This window comes from Lepisosteus oculatus, chromosome 15 (assembly GCF_040954835.1).
Source record: "Lepisosteus oculatus isolate fLepOcu1 chromosome 15, fLepOcu1.hap2, whole genome shotgun sequence".
NCBI classification, from domain to species: domain Eukaryota; kingdom Metazoa; phylum Chordata; class Actinopteri; order Semionotiformes; family Lepisosteidae; genus Lepisosteus; species Lepisosteus oculatus.
In genome coordinates, this window is record NC_090710.1 from 22,356,859 (window position 1) to 22,369,945 (window position 13,087).

At 36.3% G+C, this 13,087-nt stretch overlaps 1 protein-coding gene across 5 annotated transcripts in view; it reads left to right on the forward strand.

The window, feature by feature from the left end:
• oca2 (oculocutaneous albinism II) overlaps positions 1 to 13,087 on the forward strand; it is a 125,175-nt gene that overhangs the window by 87,339 nt on the left and 24,749 nt on the right. For all 5 annotated transcript variants that reach the window (XM_015364460.2, XM_069179025.1, XM_069179026.1 and 2 more), the window contains 3 exons: positions 61 to 165; positions 6,730 to 6,823; positions 10,355 to 10,448. In XM_015364460.2, the coding sequence (XP_015219946.1) occupies positions 61 to 165; positions 6,730 to 6,823; positions 10,355 to 10,448 (293 nt within the window). The remainder of the gene's footprint in view (positions 1 to 60; positions 166 to 6,729; positions 6,824 to 10,354; positions 10,449 to 13,087) is intronic.

Below are 13,087 nucleotides of genomic sequence, written 5' to 3' on the forward strand. Positions count from 1 at the left end.
CACACATTTGAATTACTGTAATAACATCATCTTTTTTTTCCACGATTTTTATTAACCCAGGCTGTACCCGAGGATCACCGCCTGGCAATCGCTGTTATTTTGGTGATTTGGGTTTCTGCTCTGGTGTCATCTCTCATTGATAACATCCCTTTCACCGCCACGATGGTGAGCAGCTGATATACACAACCGTGAGGTGCAGTTCGTGTTAATGCATGCATGTAATACTATCGACATGGTGACAAAACCTGAGAAAATCTCCCAGATAATAACTACTGAGAAACAGATGTCCCCACAATACATATGTATATATATTTATTTATATGTATATACCACAAATGGCAGTTTCTTACAAATCTAAAATTCTAATATATTTGTTGTGTGTGTATTTTTACTCCAAGTGGATTTTCATTCAAGTGGTGTTTGGAACAGTAAAAAAAAAAACAGAATGAGCATCAGTGGGAATTACTCACAAAAATAGGACTGCAAATTTGTGTGTATATCCCTCAATGTGGGAAATCAATCTGCAGAAATAGCCGCACAAAAATAGTAAACGTTGACAAGCAGACATTGTGAGCATTTTTTTTATGAAGCAAATATCTAGCTTCGAATATAATATAATTACATTTAAACAGTTGTGCACTTACTACAATAGTTTGTAAGACATCTGTCTTTTCCCATTGATTTCTCGAATTTTGTGAATTTGTTGTTATGTGCTTTTTACAAATGAGTAGTTGCTGTTTGTATATCCTGTTGCTATGCTTAGTAGCTAAAAAAAAGATATACGAACAATAACGGAGTCACTGAGATCACAGGCACTAAGTAGGAACATAAATGATATGGAAAAAGCAGACACTATAAAATACTCTTATGAAGTTGTGTGTGGACATAAAAATAAATCATTATATATGAGCTGTACAATGGCTGACCCTGTGCTCTGACACCAAGCTTCTCTCCCTGTCTGTGTGTCTGTGTCTCATGGAGAGCAAGCTGGGGTATGCGAAAAAAGACTAATTTCTAATGCAAGAAATTGTATGGGGCTAATAAAGCAACATTATCATTATTATTATCAATATTTTTATATTTATTTTTTAATACATTTTTTTACTGTAACTTGTCTGGTAAATCAGGGAGTGGACAGACTTCAAGTGTCTCACTTCATTTTTGTGTGTTGAACTCCAGACAAGTCAGAAATGTTTCTTTCATAACAAATACAGTGAGTACTAGAACCAATAGCACTTGTTTTTAATGTAGTACTATTCATCGAATAGTTTATTGATATTTTGACCTTTATTTGGTGTTTTGGGTATTTTGTAGGATACCTGATACCAAATTTAAAATATTCTGATAAAATACAGAAGTCTTGAGTGCTTTTTAAAAAATCAGAATAAGCATTAACTCATGGGAAAAATATTGACTTTGAGGAGACAGCAGTGTGTTCCTACAGAAAGTTGCACTGGGCGGATTCCTCAAAAGCTTCAAGATATAGTAAATGTGGTGGTACAGAGTTTTTTAGAGCAAGGCGATACAAAAGAAAGGTACTTGTAGAACACAATCATTCACTGTTTATTCTGTTTATTGTATTAACTGCTGCTTGTAATTAAGTACCTTTTAATTAGTTTAATGGATTATATGGATGTTCATAGCCTTCAGAAAAAAAACAACAACGCTAACACTAAATTAGTGGAAAATACTTTGATTACAGAGCCCATTGAAATTAAAAAGTGCTATTGACTCGGGTTACTGTTCTTTTTAATTGATACAAAAGAGCAAAACAAAAGATACCTCACATTTCCAGCAAGGGATATAAAGAAAATGAACAACATATCAATGAGAAGAAAAAAAATTCAGTTAACAACTCCCTTGACTTTTAGTTCAATTAGATTCACAGGCTTGTGAACACTGGATTTCAGTACTTGCCACCTGTGTTTTGCAGCTACAAATAAGGCAAAACAGTACAGTGAGTAGTGTGAGCAGGACATGAAGAGCAGCTAATTTTTCATAATTCGCAGATTTCAGATTATTCCCAATAAAAAGCAAGTTGCATAGTTTTAGATTTCCTGTAGCTGGCAAGTGTGCAGGGTTTTATCAGTGAGTTCAGAACTAATTTCATAATATTGGTAAAATAACTTAACTATCCTCTTACTGTGGCCTCACAGCTCCTTCAGAGTCAGGATCACATCTGACTAGGTTAACTAGTACCTGTTCAGTAAATGGACATTGTTTGTGGTGTGTGTTATGTGTGCACGCACTCTGCTATGGAAGTTCTATCCTGTCCAGGATGTAGCCCGGCCTTGCACCATGTACTATCACAAATAAACTCCGGGGTGTCCAGATCCGTACCAGGAATCATTTTTAAAAACTGAAATTTCAGATATGAATTATCCCCCACCCTCATTGACTCTCTAACTGTACCACTACCACTTCCCTGATAGGCATTTCCTGAAGTTCGCCAGCACCACAGAAAGAAGCTACAGTAATTAGGTCTAAGGAAAGTTGCAGATACTGTTCTAAACAGTGTTTCTGAACCTCTTTTGTACCATGAATCCCCAATGTCCTCCTGATTTGGGGACTGCCGGGGCTTAAAACAATGAAAGTAAAAATATGGAAATCATCCATTCCAGCTATGCCTCACTGTCTCTGTCTGCGTGGTCTGCGGGACTGGTCAGGATTGCTCTAGGGACTGGTGCCGGTGCACAGCAGCTTTTCAAGTTAAATAGCCATGTATGCCTTACTCAATAATTAGCATTTTTTTGCATTGGTAATTAATTATAATAATAATAATAATAATAATAATAATAATAATAATAATCACTGCTATCATAATCATTATTATTGCTTTTAACATTGAAATACTCCCCTACTCTCCATATTCTCCTTATATAAAAAAATGCAACCGTAACTCCTATAACTTAACATGTTTAAATGTTTAAATATTTAAAGTTTAATTTTGGGTGTTTGGGGACAGAAAGTCCTGATCCTCGGTTTTTTATCACAGCCCCCTCCACACACACACTTATACTTCCAAGCACTGTTATGATAATCTGGTGCAAAATCATTTTGATAATGCCTTTCTCTGCAAACTTCTGAAAGTAATTACATTCCCTTTCAAACCATCTTTTGCAAGCATATGGACTGTACATAATATGATACAACAATATAACCAGAGACACATTTACAGTGCAAACTGTGGTCATGCAGTCTGTGTTATCGGAAATTTGCAGCTATGAAATGTGACATGCTCTAAATCAGATATAAAGTATCACATTCTGAACAAATAATGGTTCATTTGTAATCAGGCTGCCATGAAAGATTATAAAGCATAAGTGCTGTGTTTCTCGCACGCTGTTTGTGCTTCCATAAACTACAGTGAATTATGTGCTTGACAGTGAGAAATAACTTTAGAAAAAATTATCACAATCTTTCATTTAATGAGCTCAGACCAAATTCCATTGACAAGGCAAAGCAAGCCAGGAGTAGTACGTATAGTAGTTATAGTTCAGGTGGGTAGCTGTGTCAGCGTGCGTAGGCTGCAAAGGAACAAATAATAGGTTTATTCCATGCTGAAAAGAGAAGAAAGGAAACACAATGTTTTGACTGTGGAGCTTTCACCGGGTGTGGAACACGAAGAAGGCTCTACAGCTGAAATGTTGTTTCCTTGCTTTTCTTTTCAGCATGGAATAAACCTATTATTTGTTCTCGTACAGAAGTCACTCTACGCCTTCTACGTTTCATTCAGAAAATGACTGCATTTAATGAAACGTATTTTAACGTTTTAAGAAAAAGAAAGATATTCCTACTGGTGCCCCATCCAGGGTATATCCTACTGGATAGGCTCCAGATCACCTGCCCCCCTTTATTGAATATAGTCATGATCTAACATAACATCACTTTTATTAGCCCTATACAATTTCTTGCATTAGGAATTCATCTTTCCACATAACCCAGCTTGCTCTCTGAGACACAGGGTCAGCCATTGTACAGCACCCCTGCAGCAGTTGGGGTTAAGGGCCTTGCTCAGGGGCCCAGTGGAGTAGGATTCCTCTGCCATCTGTGGGACTTGAACTGGCAACCTTCCAGCCACAGGTGCAGATCCTTAGCCACAGAACCACCTCTCCGACCCAGAGCTATCGCTCCGCCTATATGAGATACCCAGAGAAAAAGGGTGAATTACCAGTATAATAAGTACTTCCAATAGACTAGGTATGACAAAATGGCAAGAATATTCACCGTGCCTGCATGACTGAAGCACTGATTGTGAATAAGCTTGTCATTCCCAAACATTCCTTGCCCATTTCACTATGGCTTTGACATGTCTGTCGGTTGTTGGTGTAGCATTGTGAAGACAGTTAAGTCAGTGTTATACAAACTACATTATGCCCCCTGGACAGTAGGTGAAGCATGACCTATACCTTTAGGTGAACCATTCTTATACCTATGTTATCTGTAGCGCTTTTGTTAGTATGTGTCAAGCCTCCCAATTTGTCCTTGTCAGCATGAAGGATTACTAAAGATATGTATAACCGCTTATATGTCTAAAGTGCCATTTAATTTAGAAAACACCAAAAGATGGAATAAACCTCTCCTCTTCCATTCACAGTTTTATATTTCACCATCTCTACCACAAATCAATTATATGTAAAGTTTTTTTAAAAAATAAAATTACGTCACTATAAAGGCACTGATTAATACACCTTCAAAAAGGTGAGCACATTTAAGTGAAAAGTCATTTGTTCTACTAGATGTTAAAAACCTGGGAAATCAAAGGGCCCTTTGTGAAATAGGTGCATCATAGCTGTACAGGATCTGTCCATTCGTTCAGTTTTGCTTTTAGTAAAAGGAAGAGTCAGCTGTGCAATCCAAGACATTGTAGGGATGCAGGCAGTAGTTTTATTTTCACCCATTTCAGTTGCTTCTTTCAATTATACAGTATTCTTCACGTTTTGGACGTTTCAAATAAAGCCCGATTTATCTCAGGCTGTCAGTATTACAGAGTTCTATCCAGGAGCTGAAGGTCTTTAGTGTTTCTATAGCTTCTCTTTGGATAGATACAGTAACTTGAAGTCAAGGAATGACTGTTTTTTATTTAAATTATATTATCATTCACAATGGATTTAGGACTATACATTGCAAGGAGTGACCGCACAAGAATTTGAAACAGTAGTGTATGCAAAACACTGAGCTTTCATCATTTTTTTATTCCCTAATAAAGATTGTATAATACTACACATATTGTATACTGTAGAAGATGTTTAGTATTCAGTTAATGCACAGAACTTAAAGGAATCCCAGATAATTAATGCAATGTGGATGGTGAAGAGAGGGGCAATTTGTTTTACAGCTGCAAACAAAACGCATACAGTGTACAGTACATACACAAGAGAACCATTTGTTAAAGGGGAGCTGCAGTCCCAATTTGTCAGACTGGTTATTATGTCTCTGTAAGAAAATAAATTAATTGACCGTATCGCACAACTTGACAAATTCTGAATTAAACACAAAATCATGAACTTTGTAAAAATACTGGATAATTCCCATGTTGTTGAAAACCCCACAGGCGGAAGCAAGAGTTCACATGAACTCACGATTCACAAAATCAAACTCGCATCCCCACGAATTGCGACATGAAAGGACCTTCCCACTCACTAGCCACTGCAATGACTAATGTAATGTGACGTGCGAGCGAACGAATACAGCTTGTGCAGCAGACATTTCACCGCAGTAATGTTCCAACGTGGTCTGCATGCAGAGTTAACGAGCAAGTTAGATTTGTCAGAAACGCCATCTCGAAGTCGAGAGCAATATTTCTATTGGATTAAAAATGATGAATTCATAAGCCTGCTTGTTTATATTGTAATAGGGCTGCTTCACCTCAGTGGAAGTTTTGTTGCCTCATTCTGAATTGCAGAATGTAGCACTGCGCACACCGGGAAATTTCATCTATTTTGTGATGTAAATTGGAGGTTTTACGGGTTACTATGTACATTTTACTTTCAATGTGGTTTGAAATGGGCTAATCAATGTAGTTTCTTTCTAATCCCAAAATATAAAAATAGAATTGCAATTCCACTTTAAGCAAGGTTATGGGCACCGATACAGTATAAATGACAACTTAAACCTATTTGTTTTTTAATTGGGAAATCTGTATCTGTGTTAACATTTGGAATTCTTTAAACAAAGTGTGAAGGGTCCTCTAGAATAGAATACGCTTTATACAAAACCCAACTTTCTGGCAGTTTTACAATACACCCCTATTTGTTATTTCTCCTCAGATTTAGATTTCCAAACCAGCAAATCAGGGTAAAAGTAAAAAAAAAAGTTTTTTAAAAAAAGGATTCAATAAAAGACTGAAAAAACATTACCAACATTTGTTATCAATTATTATTCTTGATTATGAATTATCAACCATAAAATGTTTTAGCTTCCTTAAGAAAAAAGGACACTGTTACCCTTTCTTGAAAAAAGAATCAATGTTCACCTCAAAATAGAATTCAAATAAATGTATTATTGCAAGTAACCATGCTGGCCATGATGCATTTAAGGTTTTCCCCGATTCATATATTATTTGATCTCTTTGGAAATGTTTCAGATTCAAAATCAGATTTCTGTAACACTGGTTTTGTAAACTGCATCTAACAAAGAAAGAAATGTTTTTTTTTTATGTGGCATATTGTTGTGAGCCGTTTATCAATCCATTGAAGATATTCACAGTTATTTCATTTTTCTGTTCAGATTCCAGTGCTCCTTAATCTTAGTCAAGATGCTGATGTGAACTTACCAGTGAAGCCTCTCATTTTTGCACTAGCAATGGGGGCTTGCCTTGGAGGTAAGTGACACTGTGATTCTGATTCTATTTGTGATGCAACAACTGTGTTGTTGAGTTGCCTACATGTGTAACATCATACTCTAAGGATTATAACTCTAGATATACAGTATTATTTGTCGAGCTTCTAGTATGAATTTGCATATACTGTAAGTAAGCCTGCCAAAAGAGCATTTGAGCTCTGATGCATTGCTCTTGCATTTGTCCCCACCTGCATTGCTCATTCAAATGAAATATGTGTGCAGCCAATTTCTAACAACACCAGTGTTCTATAAATGGGATTTCATATGACCTTTTTTAAGAAATTAGTTGTAAGACGTCATGGTGGCACTGTCATTAGGGTTTACACAAAGTGTATTCAGCATTGCACCCATTGGTTGCTGAGAAGATAGGCTCTGGTTCTACTGTGGCCCTATATTGGAAGAAGAGATTCAAAAATGGATGGATGTATTAGTTTTGTTTCATTAATGTTAATGTGTTTTTAATTACTATATACAGTATACTTTGCAAGGTGATCCTGCCTGTGAAAATGATTCGCATCTAAATGTCTTGAATTTATTTCATATAATCCAAGTAAAGAAATAGTTATCTGTGGCATTTGGGATTGTCAATATTATTAATTCACTGATCAGAGTCTCTCAGATAAGAGGTTTGTATTGAAGTGCTGTCAGAGAAACACGGCAACCCAACAGCTGGAAAATGACAGGCTCTTAGGAACCAAAATAAAACATGTTGTTTATTTCAAGCCTATTGTTAAAAATCCATATTGTAAACCCGTTTTTTCAATTATCTGAGTTGTACTACGTGATGTTTTTTTCTGGTGTGAAATGTACAGTCCAGTACGTGAGATAGAAACGGAATGCAAACAATGAGAAACACTATTTGCACTATGGCCAGACTACAGTAGAAGATCCGCAAATCATCTTTTCAGAACATTTCTCTTTAATTAAAAAATAAGACTTATTTCAATGATGTTAACACCCACTTAGTAGCCTTGTCTAACTTAAATACAGTAAGTTAGCCCACAGGGATCAATGTGTCCATTTGATGTTGTTCCTATTTTCTTTTGTACTGTTTTCACTTTTATCACTCATTTTTCTTTAGTCCCTCTCCAGCTTCTGACATTGTAAAGATGATTAATGAGGTCCTTGCAAAAAAGTAACTCAGGGACTGTCCAAAAAAATGGTAAAAATACCAAAACACAAAAAAGAGGTGAATGAATTGAAACTTCTTGAATGTTTTCTGATTAAGGTTTTTTTCAACCCTCCAAAATAATATAAACTCTTTTCATATTTTGTCATTCTCAGCGATCACAGTGTACCTTTTCTGATTCGAGAAAAGCTAGGTGCTCTTTATGTAAAATGACAAAAGACTGACACATTCCCAAATGTGTCCAATTAAACATTCATTTTATGAGACCAAGACGTGGTATATTAAAGAGTTTGAAAGTTATAAAATTGGAATTTTTCCTAGATTAATTAATGACTGAAGGGTGCATTTATTTTGAGACATTACTACAAAAAAAGAAGCAGGTCAAACTCTTGTCCCTGGTGCGAACACTGCTGTTGTATGCTTTACGAAGGTATTTATCCCTTCGTGCTCCAGTTCATCCAGTTGGATATACTGTAGTACTGTACATGGTACCTGCAGTGCTGTACTGTATATAACCCTGCAATTGATAAGCATCTCATCCAGGATGGAGCCATATACTCTCAGTCCTTCTATACTAATAAAACCAGAGTAGCTGACTAGATGATAAGTCTGTAGGTTAGTATTTTTTATTTATCTCTTAAGAAGGGATAAATAACTTGCAGCATGACTTTGTGTTAAGGATGGAAGTTAGGTACGACTTTCTATACTTACCTCAGCGGGAACCTTAGCTTTCTCATTACCCTCCCTCATAATACAGTTTGACAATTCTCTACCAGATATTGAAGCAATAGTTGATAACAGCGGGTAATAATTATTGTTCCACTTAAGGAAATTAGGGTGGCAATAGCATTTTAACAGTATGGTGTATTTGCAGTATGGTGCCATAGTGGTTAGCACTGCCGCCTCACTGTCCTGGGGTCCTGGGTTCGATTACTGGGGTGTAATCTGTGTACAGCATGTCTTCTCCACGTTTGTGTGGAGTTCCTCTGGGTGATCTGGTTTCCCCCCACAGTTCAGAGACATATTGGAAGGTTAACTGGCTTCTGGAAAAACTCATCCTGGTGTGAGTGTGTGCGTGTTTGTGCCCTGTGATGGACTAATGTCCTGTCCAGGTTGTATCCTGTTTTCTCCCCTGCAACCCTGTATTGATTAAAGCAGTATGAAAATGGAGGGATGGGTATGTGCAGTATTCGGTGTCTAAAAAATAAGCAGATATCCTAAATGATAGGGATGATAGGGTAGAGGTGTGTGGTAGCATATTGGTATCTGTGTAGGCAGAAAAAAAACTTATTGTTACAATTTAGCCTAATCACTACACTCTGACAGCTTCTTATTGATTGAAGACATGATTGTCATTGCTGATTGTGTTTCTTTCCCTACCCCAGCTTCTTCTGCGGGGCATACTGGAGAATGACATCTGTTTAGCAGAAATGATATCGAGTTATGTTGCCTGCAGGCATCCACCTGGCTAGGCTTTTAGGTTCAAAAGTTGACAGAATTCTTTTTAACCAGAAAACCTCATAAGACTGTGTTATGAGCAATTCTGTTGGCATGAGGGGCAATTATTACTGAATGAAAACCTGTGTAAACTGACATTATGAGTATTGCTGCTTTCAATAAATGGGTGCACACTGAGAATTCCTTTTCAGACTTCCAGTGGTGGCCTGAAGTGCTTGTGCTCTGATTAATTTGGTCTTCCTGTAATTTAGGTCTTTTTGCAATTGAAATTCTGCAATTAAGAAAGCTTTTTCTGATGCATTCACATTAGGCAAGAATTCTCCATATAATTTAAGACATACAATTTGTCTTAATACAAAAGATTACATAAAACTGAAAGGGCTCTGGTGTAAGGTGTTATTTTCTCGGGTGGCTTTGCAATCGGAACTGATCTTTGAATAACTTCAGCTATTTTCTCTCTAACAATTTTATATTGCACCTCATTAGGCCTAAATGCACAAAAAGAGTGATTGCTCTTTTTAAAAAATTTGATTAGCAATCAGTACAACTGAAGTGATTCTGCTGAAGTGTTTACTGGCCATTAATATTTGCAATTCTGACAGCAAAAAAAAAAGGCATTTTAATCGCATTCCATATTTCCTTATGGTTAACTGGAAATGTTTAATGGTTACAAGATCATTTGACTTTATTTTGGGATGTAATCATATCTAAAAAGTATGAACTCTCTGATATAATTTTATTATGCAGAATTGTGTAATGTTATCTACAAATTTATTATACATGTTTACATGTGTTAAAAATGCATCAAACAAGGCTTGCCAAAATTGAGATTATGTAGCAGCGACATGTAAAATGATTGCTTTTTATCATTTTTGCTAACTTAAGTTGACGGTAATGTTCAATGAACTGTGTTTTTTTTTTCAGGAAATGGTACACTAATTGGGGCCTCTGCAAATGTGGTGTGTGCTGGAATTGCTGAGCAACACGGTTATGGATTTTCCTTCATGGAGTTCTTTAGGTAAATACTGTGCTAACTTTAAGCAACACCTCAGTTTTACATGTTGCTCTACCTGTTTATCCCTTTCGGCAACTGGTTAGTTTCAACAGGGACATCCGTTAATCACTAGTCAGACAGTCATTGCAATGTGTTTACAGTTCAGTGGGATCTCAGTGATTAAGACATGATTTGCGTCTTGTCTGTATGTAATAGATAATCTGCCAATATACACTTAAGGAAAGAATTCAGTGTCGGTGAGCCTTATTCTAAATTTTGCTCCTCATAAATATAGGTACTACATAAAACAAAACGGTTCTTTAAGACGAGATGTTTTCCATTCACATTTTTTATGTTAGATGCCTCACTTACTCTTCCAATTATTCACTCTGCAGTGGTGTAGGCATTTCATTTTCTCCATGAAATAAAGCAAATTGAAGTACTGTACAGTATATATCAAATGAAATGCTGAGTTAAAAAAGAAAATCTTAGGGCTTCATTTTAGAGAAGCCAGTTGACCTAATTGACAAATACCTTCAGACCTTACATTTCTGGTGAGGAATGTTAGACTTTGAATTCTGAAAAGACTTACGGAATTGTTCCTGACATGGTACTTGGTTCCAGTGGTCTGTATAATTGAAATTAAGTACCTATCTTGTGACTTAAATTGCATGAAAATAAACCCATTATGTTGAAGCAGTGCAGTTTTTGACACAACTATCGATTTTCAGAAAATGCTTTGTACTACTTAGACATACAGTACAGCCCTTGTGTAAAAGAATACTCATCTCTTACTAGGAGCATCCAAGATATTGCCCTCTTTTCTCAATGGGATTTTGGTATAATCAATTTTTATACTCGGTTGATATCAACCCTTTATTAATCTGTAACTAAATAGTAGTTATAAAAAAGCCACCAGATGTAACAAAGCTTTTGAAAATCATTATCTCTATAGGGCTCACCATAATATGAACTTGTCTCATTCTAGGTAATAGATTTAAGACTGAATATAACTTTGATCCGCAAATTCGAACATGGTGTTACTAGAACACATGGTTACTGGTCTTCATTTGTCTGATAAAAACACAAGTCAAAAGATTTTGGGGTATAATGTTCAAATTCTTGAACATTTACATTTTCTTATAATTGTTGATAGAACAGGGCCAATGTTATTGTCAGCTGAGAAATACTTGAATATTTTTTTGGTGGAATGGAGTTCTATTTGAATAATTATAACAATAACATCATCACCAACATCAGTAATTACTCGCATTTGTTTAGCGCCTTTTCATTCCAAAGGATCCCAAAGCACATTGAATACAGGATGAGACCCTCTCGATCAGCAGCCATTAAGCACCTGTACCCCTATTACACAGTGCATCAGGCAGAGAGGTGAAAACATTTTTCATTAAGTCAATTAAGTCAATTAATGGGTGGGATTTGGATCAACCTTAAAGTATGAGCGCACATTTTGCAGAGTCTAGATGCCATAATGGAACAATTCATGTTATAATCAACATCATGATTCATCAATTTCCCTTTGGGATCAATAAAGTCTGATCTATCTATGATTGTTTCTGAAACATTTCTGCCATGCTTCACTCCAACTGTTTGTGAGTCCACAGCAGGGTGGACATAGGATAGATAATTGTGGCTTTCTAGATTTTCCTGTAGGTACTAGTGAAGAATAGCTGAATAACAGATAACAAATGAATGGCAAAGATAAGCATACATTGTAAATTGTACTGATTGACTGGCCTACATGAATGACTGTAAGTTTATTGTCATCAGGTATTGAATACTTATGAGTATTATCCAATACACTAGATTGAACACTGTGTTTACCTGCTTTCTGAAGCTTGGTCAGTACAATACCTGTGGAAGGGGGACAAACTACTGGCAAATTGCTGAGGTACAGATGAGAACATATGAGGGTAGGTTGGGGGGGTTGGAAAATAGAGGAATTTTATCCAAGTCCCATAGTGGACAAAATAAATTCTTCTTGAGTGCTTTCCGCATTTCATTAACACCCCCAGGCTTGAAAATGAGGTGCCAAGCTTCAGCAATTTGTCCCGTCTGTTCCCTGGAATGTGGGTAATATTTTGATCTGTTTATAAATTTATCAGCCTCTCTGACAGCTTTCAGATGAACCCCTACCTTCTGGGCTTCAGGCTGTGCAGTTTTCTGTTTGCAAATGTGATACATTGCTTTCCTTAGATACAGTACAGATAACTGTGATGAAAGAATGTTAAATTCATCCCTGCTTTTAACCTCACGGTATTTTCTGTGAATTTCTGATATAATTTGTGGCCATTCCCATCTGAAGTGAACATGGAATCTTAATCAAGACATTTTTAAAGATCACAGTAATAATACAGCTGTGCAAACATATTTTAGAGTGATTTCTGTGTTGGTTATGCTACATGCAGTATGTGTGACATGTAAAGATAGATAGATACTTTATTGATCCTGTGAGGGAAATTGTAGTGCAACAGCAGCTTAACACAGACACAGTGTAACGAATGATACAATAATACTAATACAATACATACAATACAATCAGTACAGTGAGAAGTGCACTAAGAAGAGTTACGCACAGTCCAGAACACTCAAAGAACAAACCAGAACAGAACAGTTCACAAAAAAGTCGTATTGCACAATAT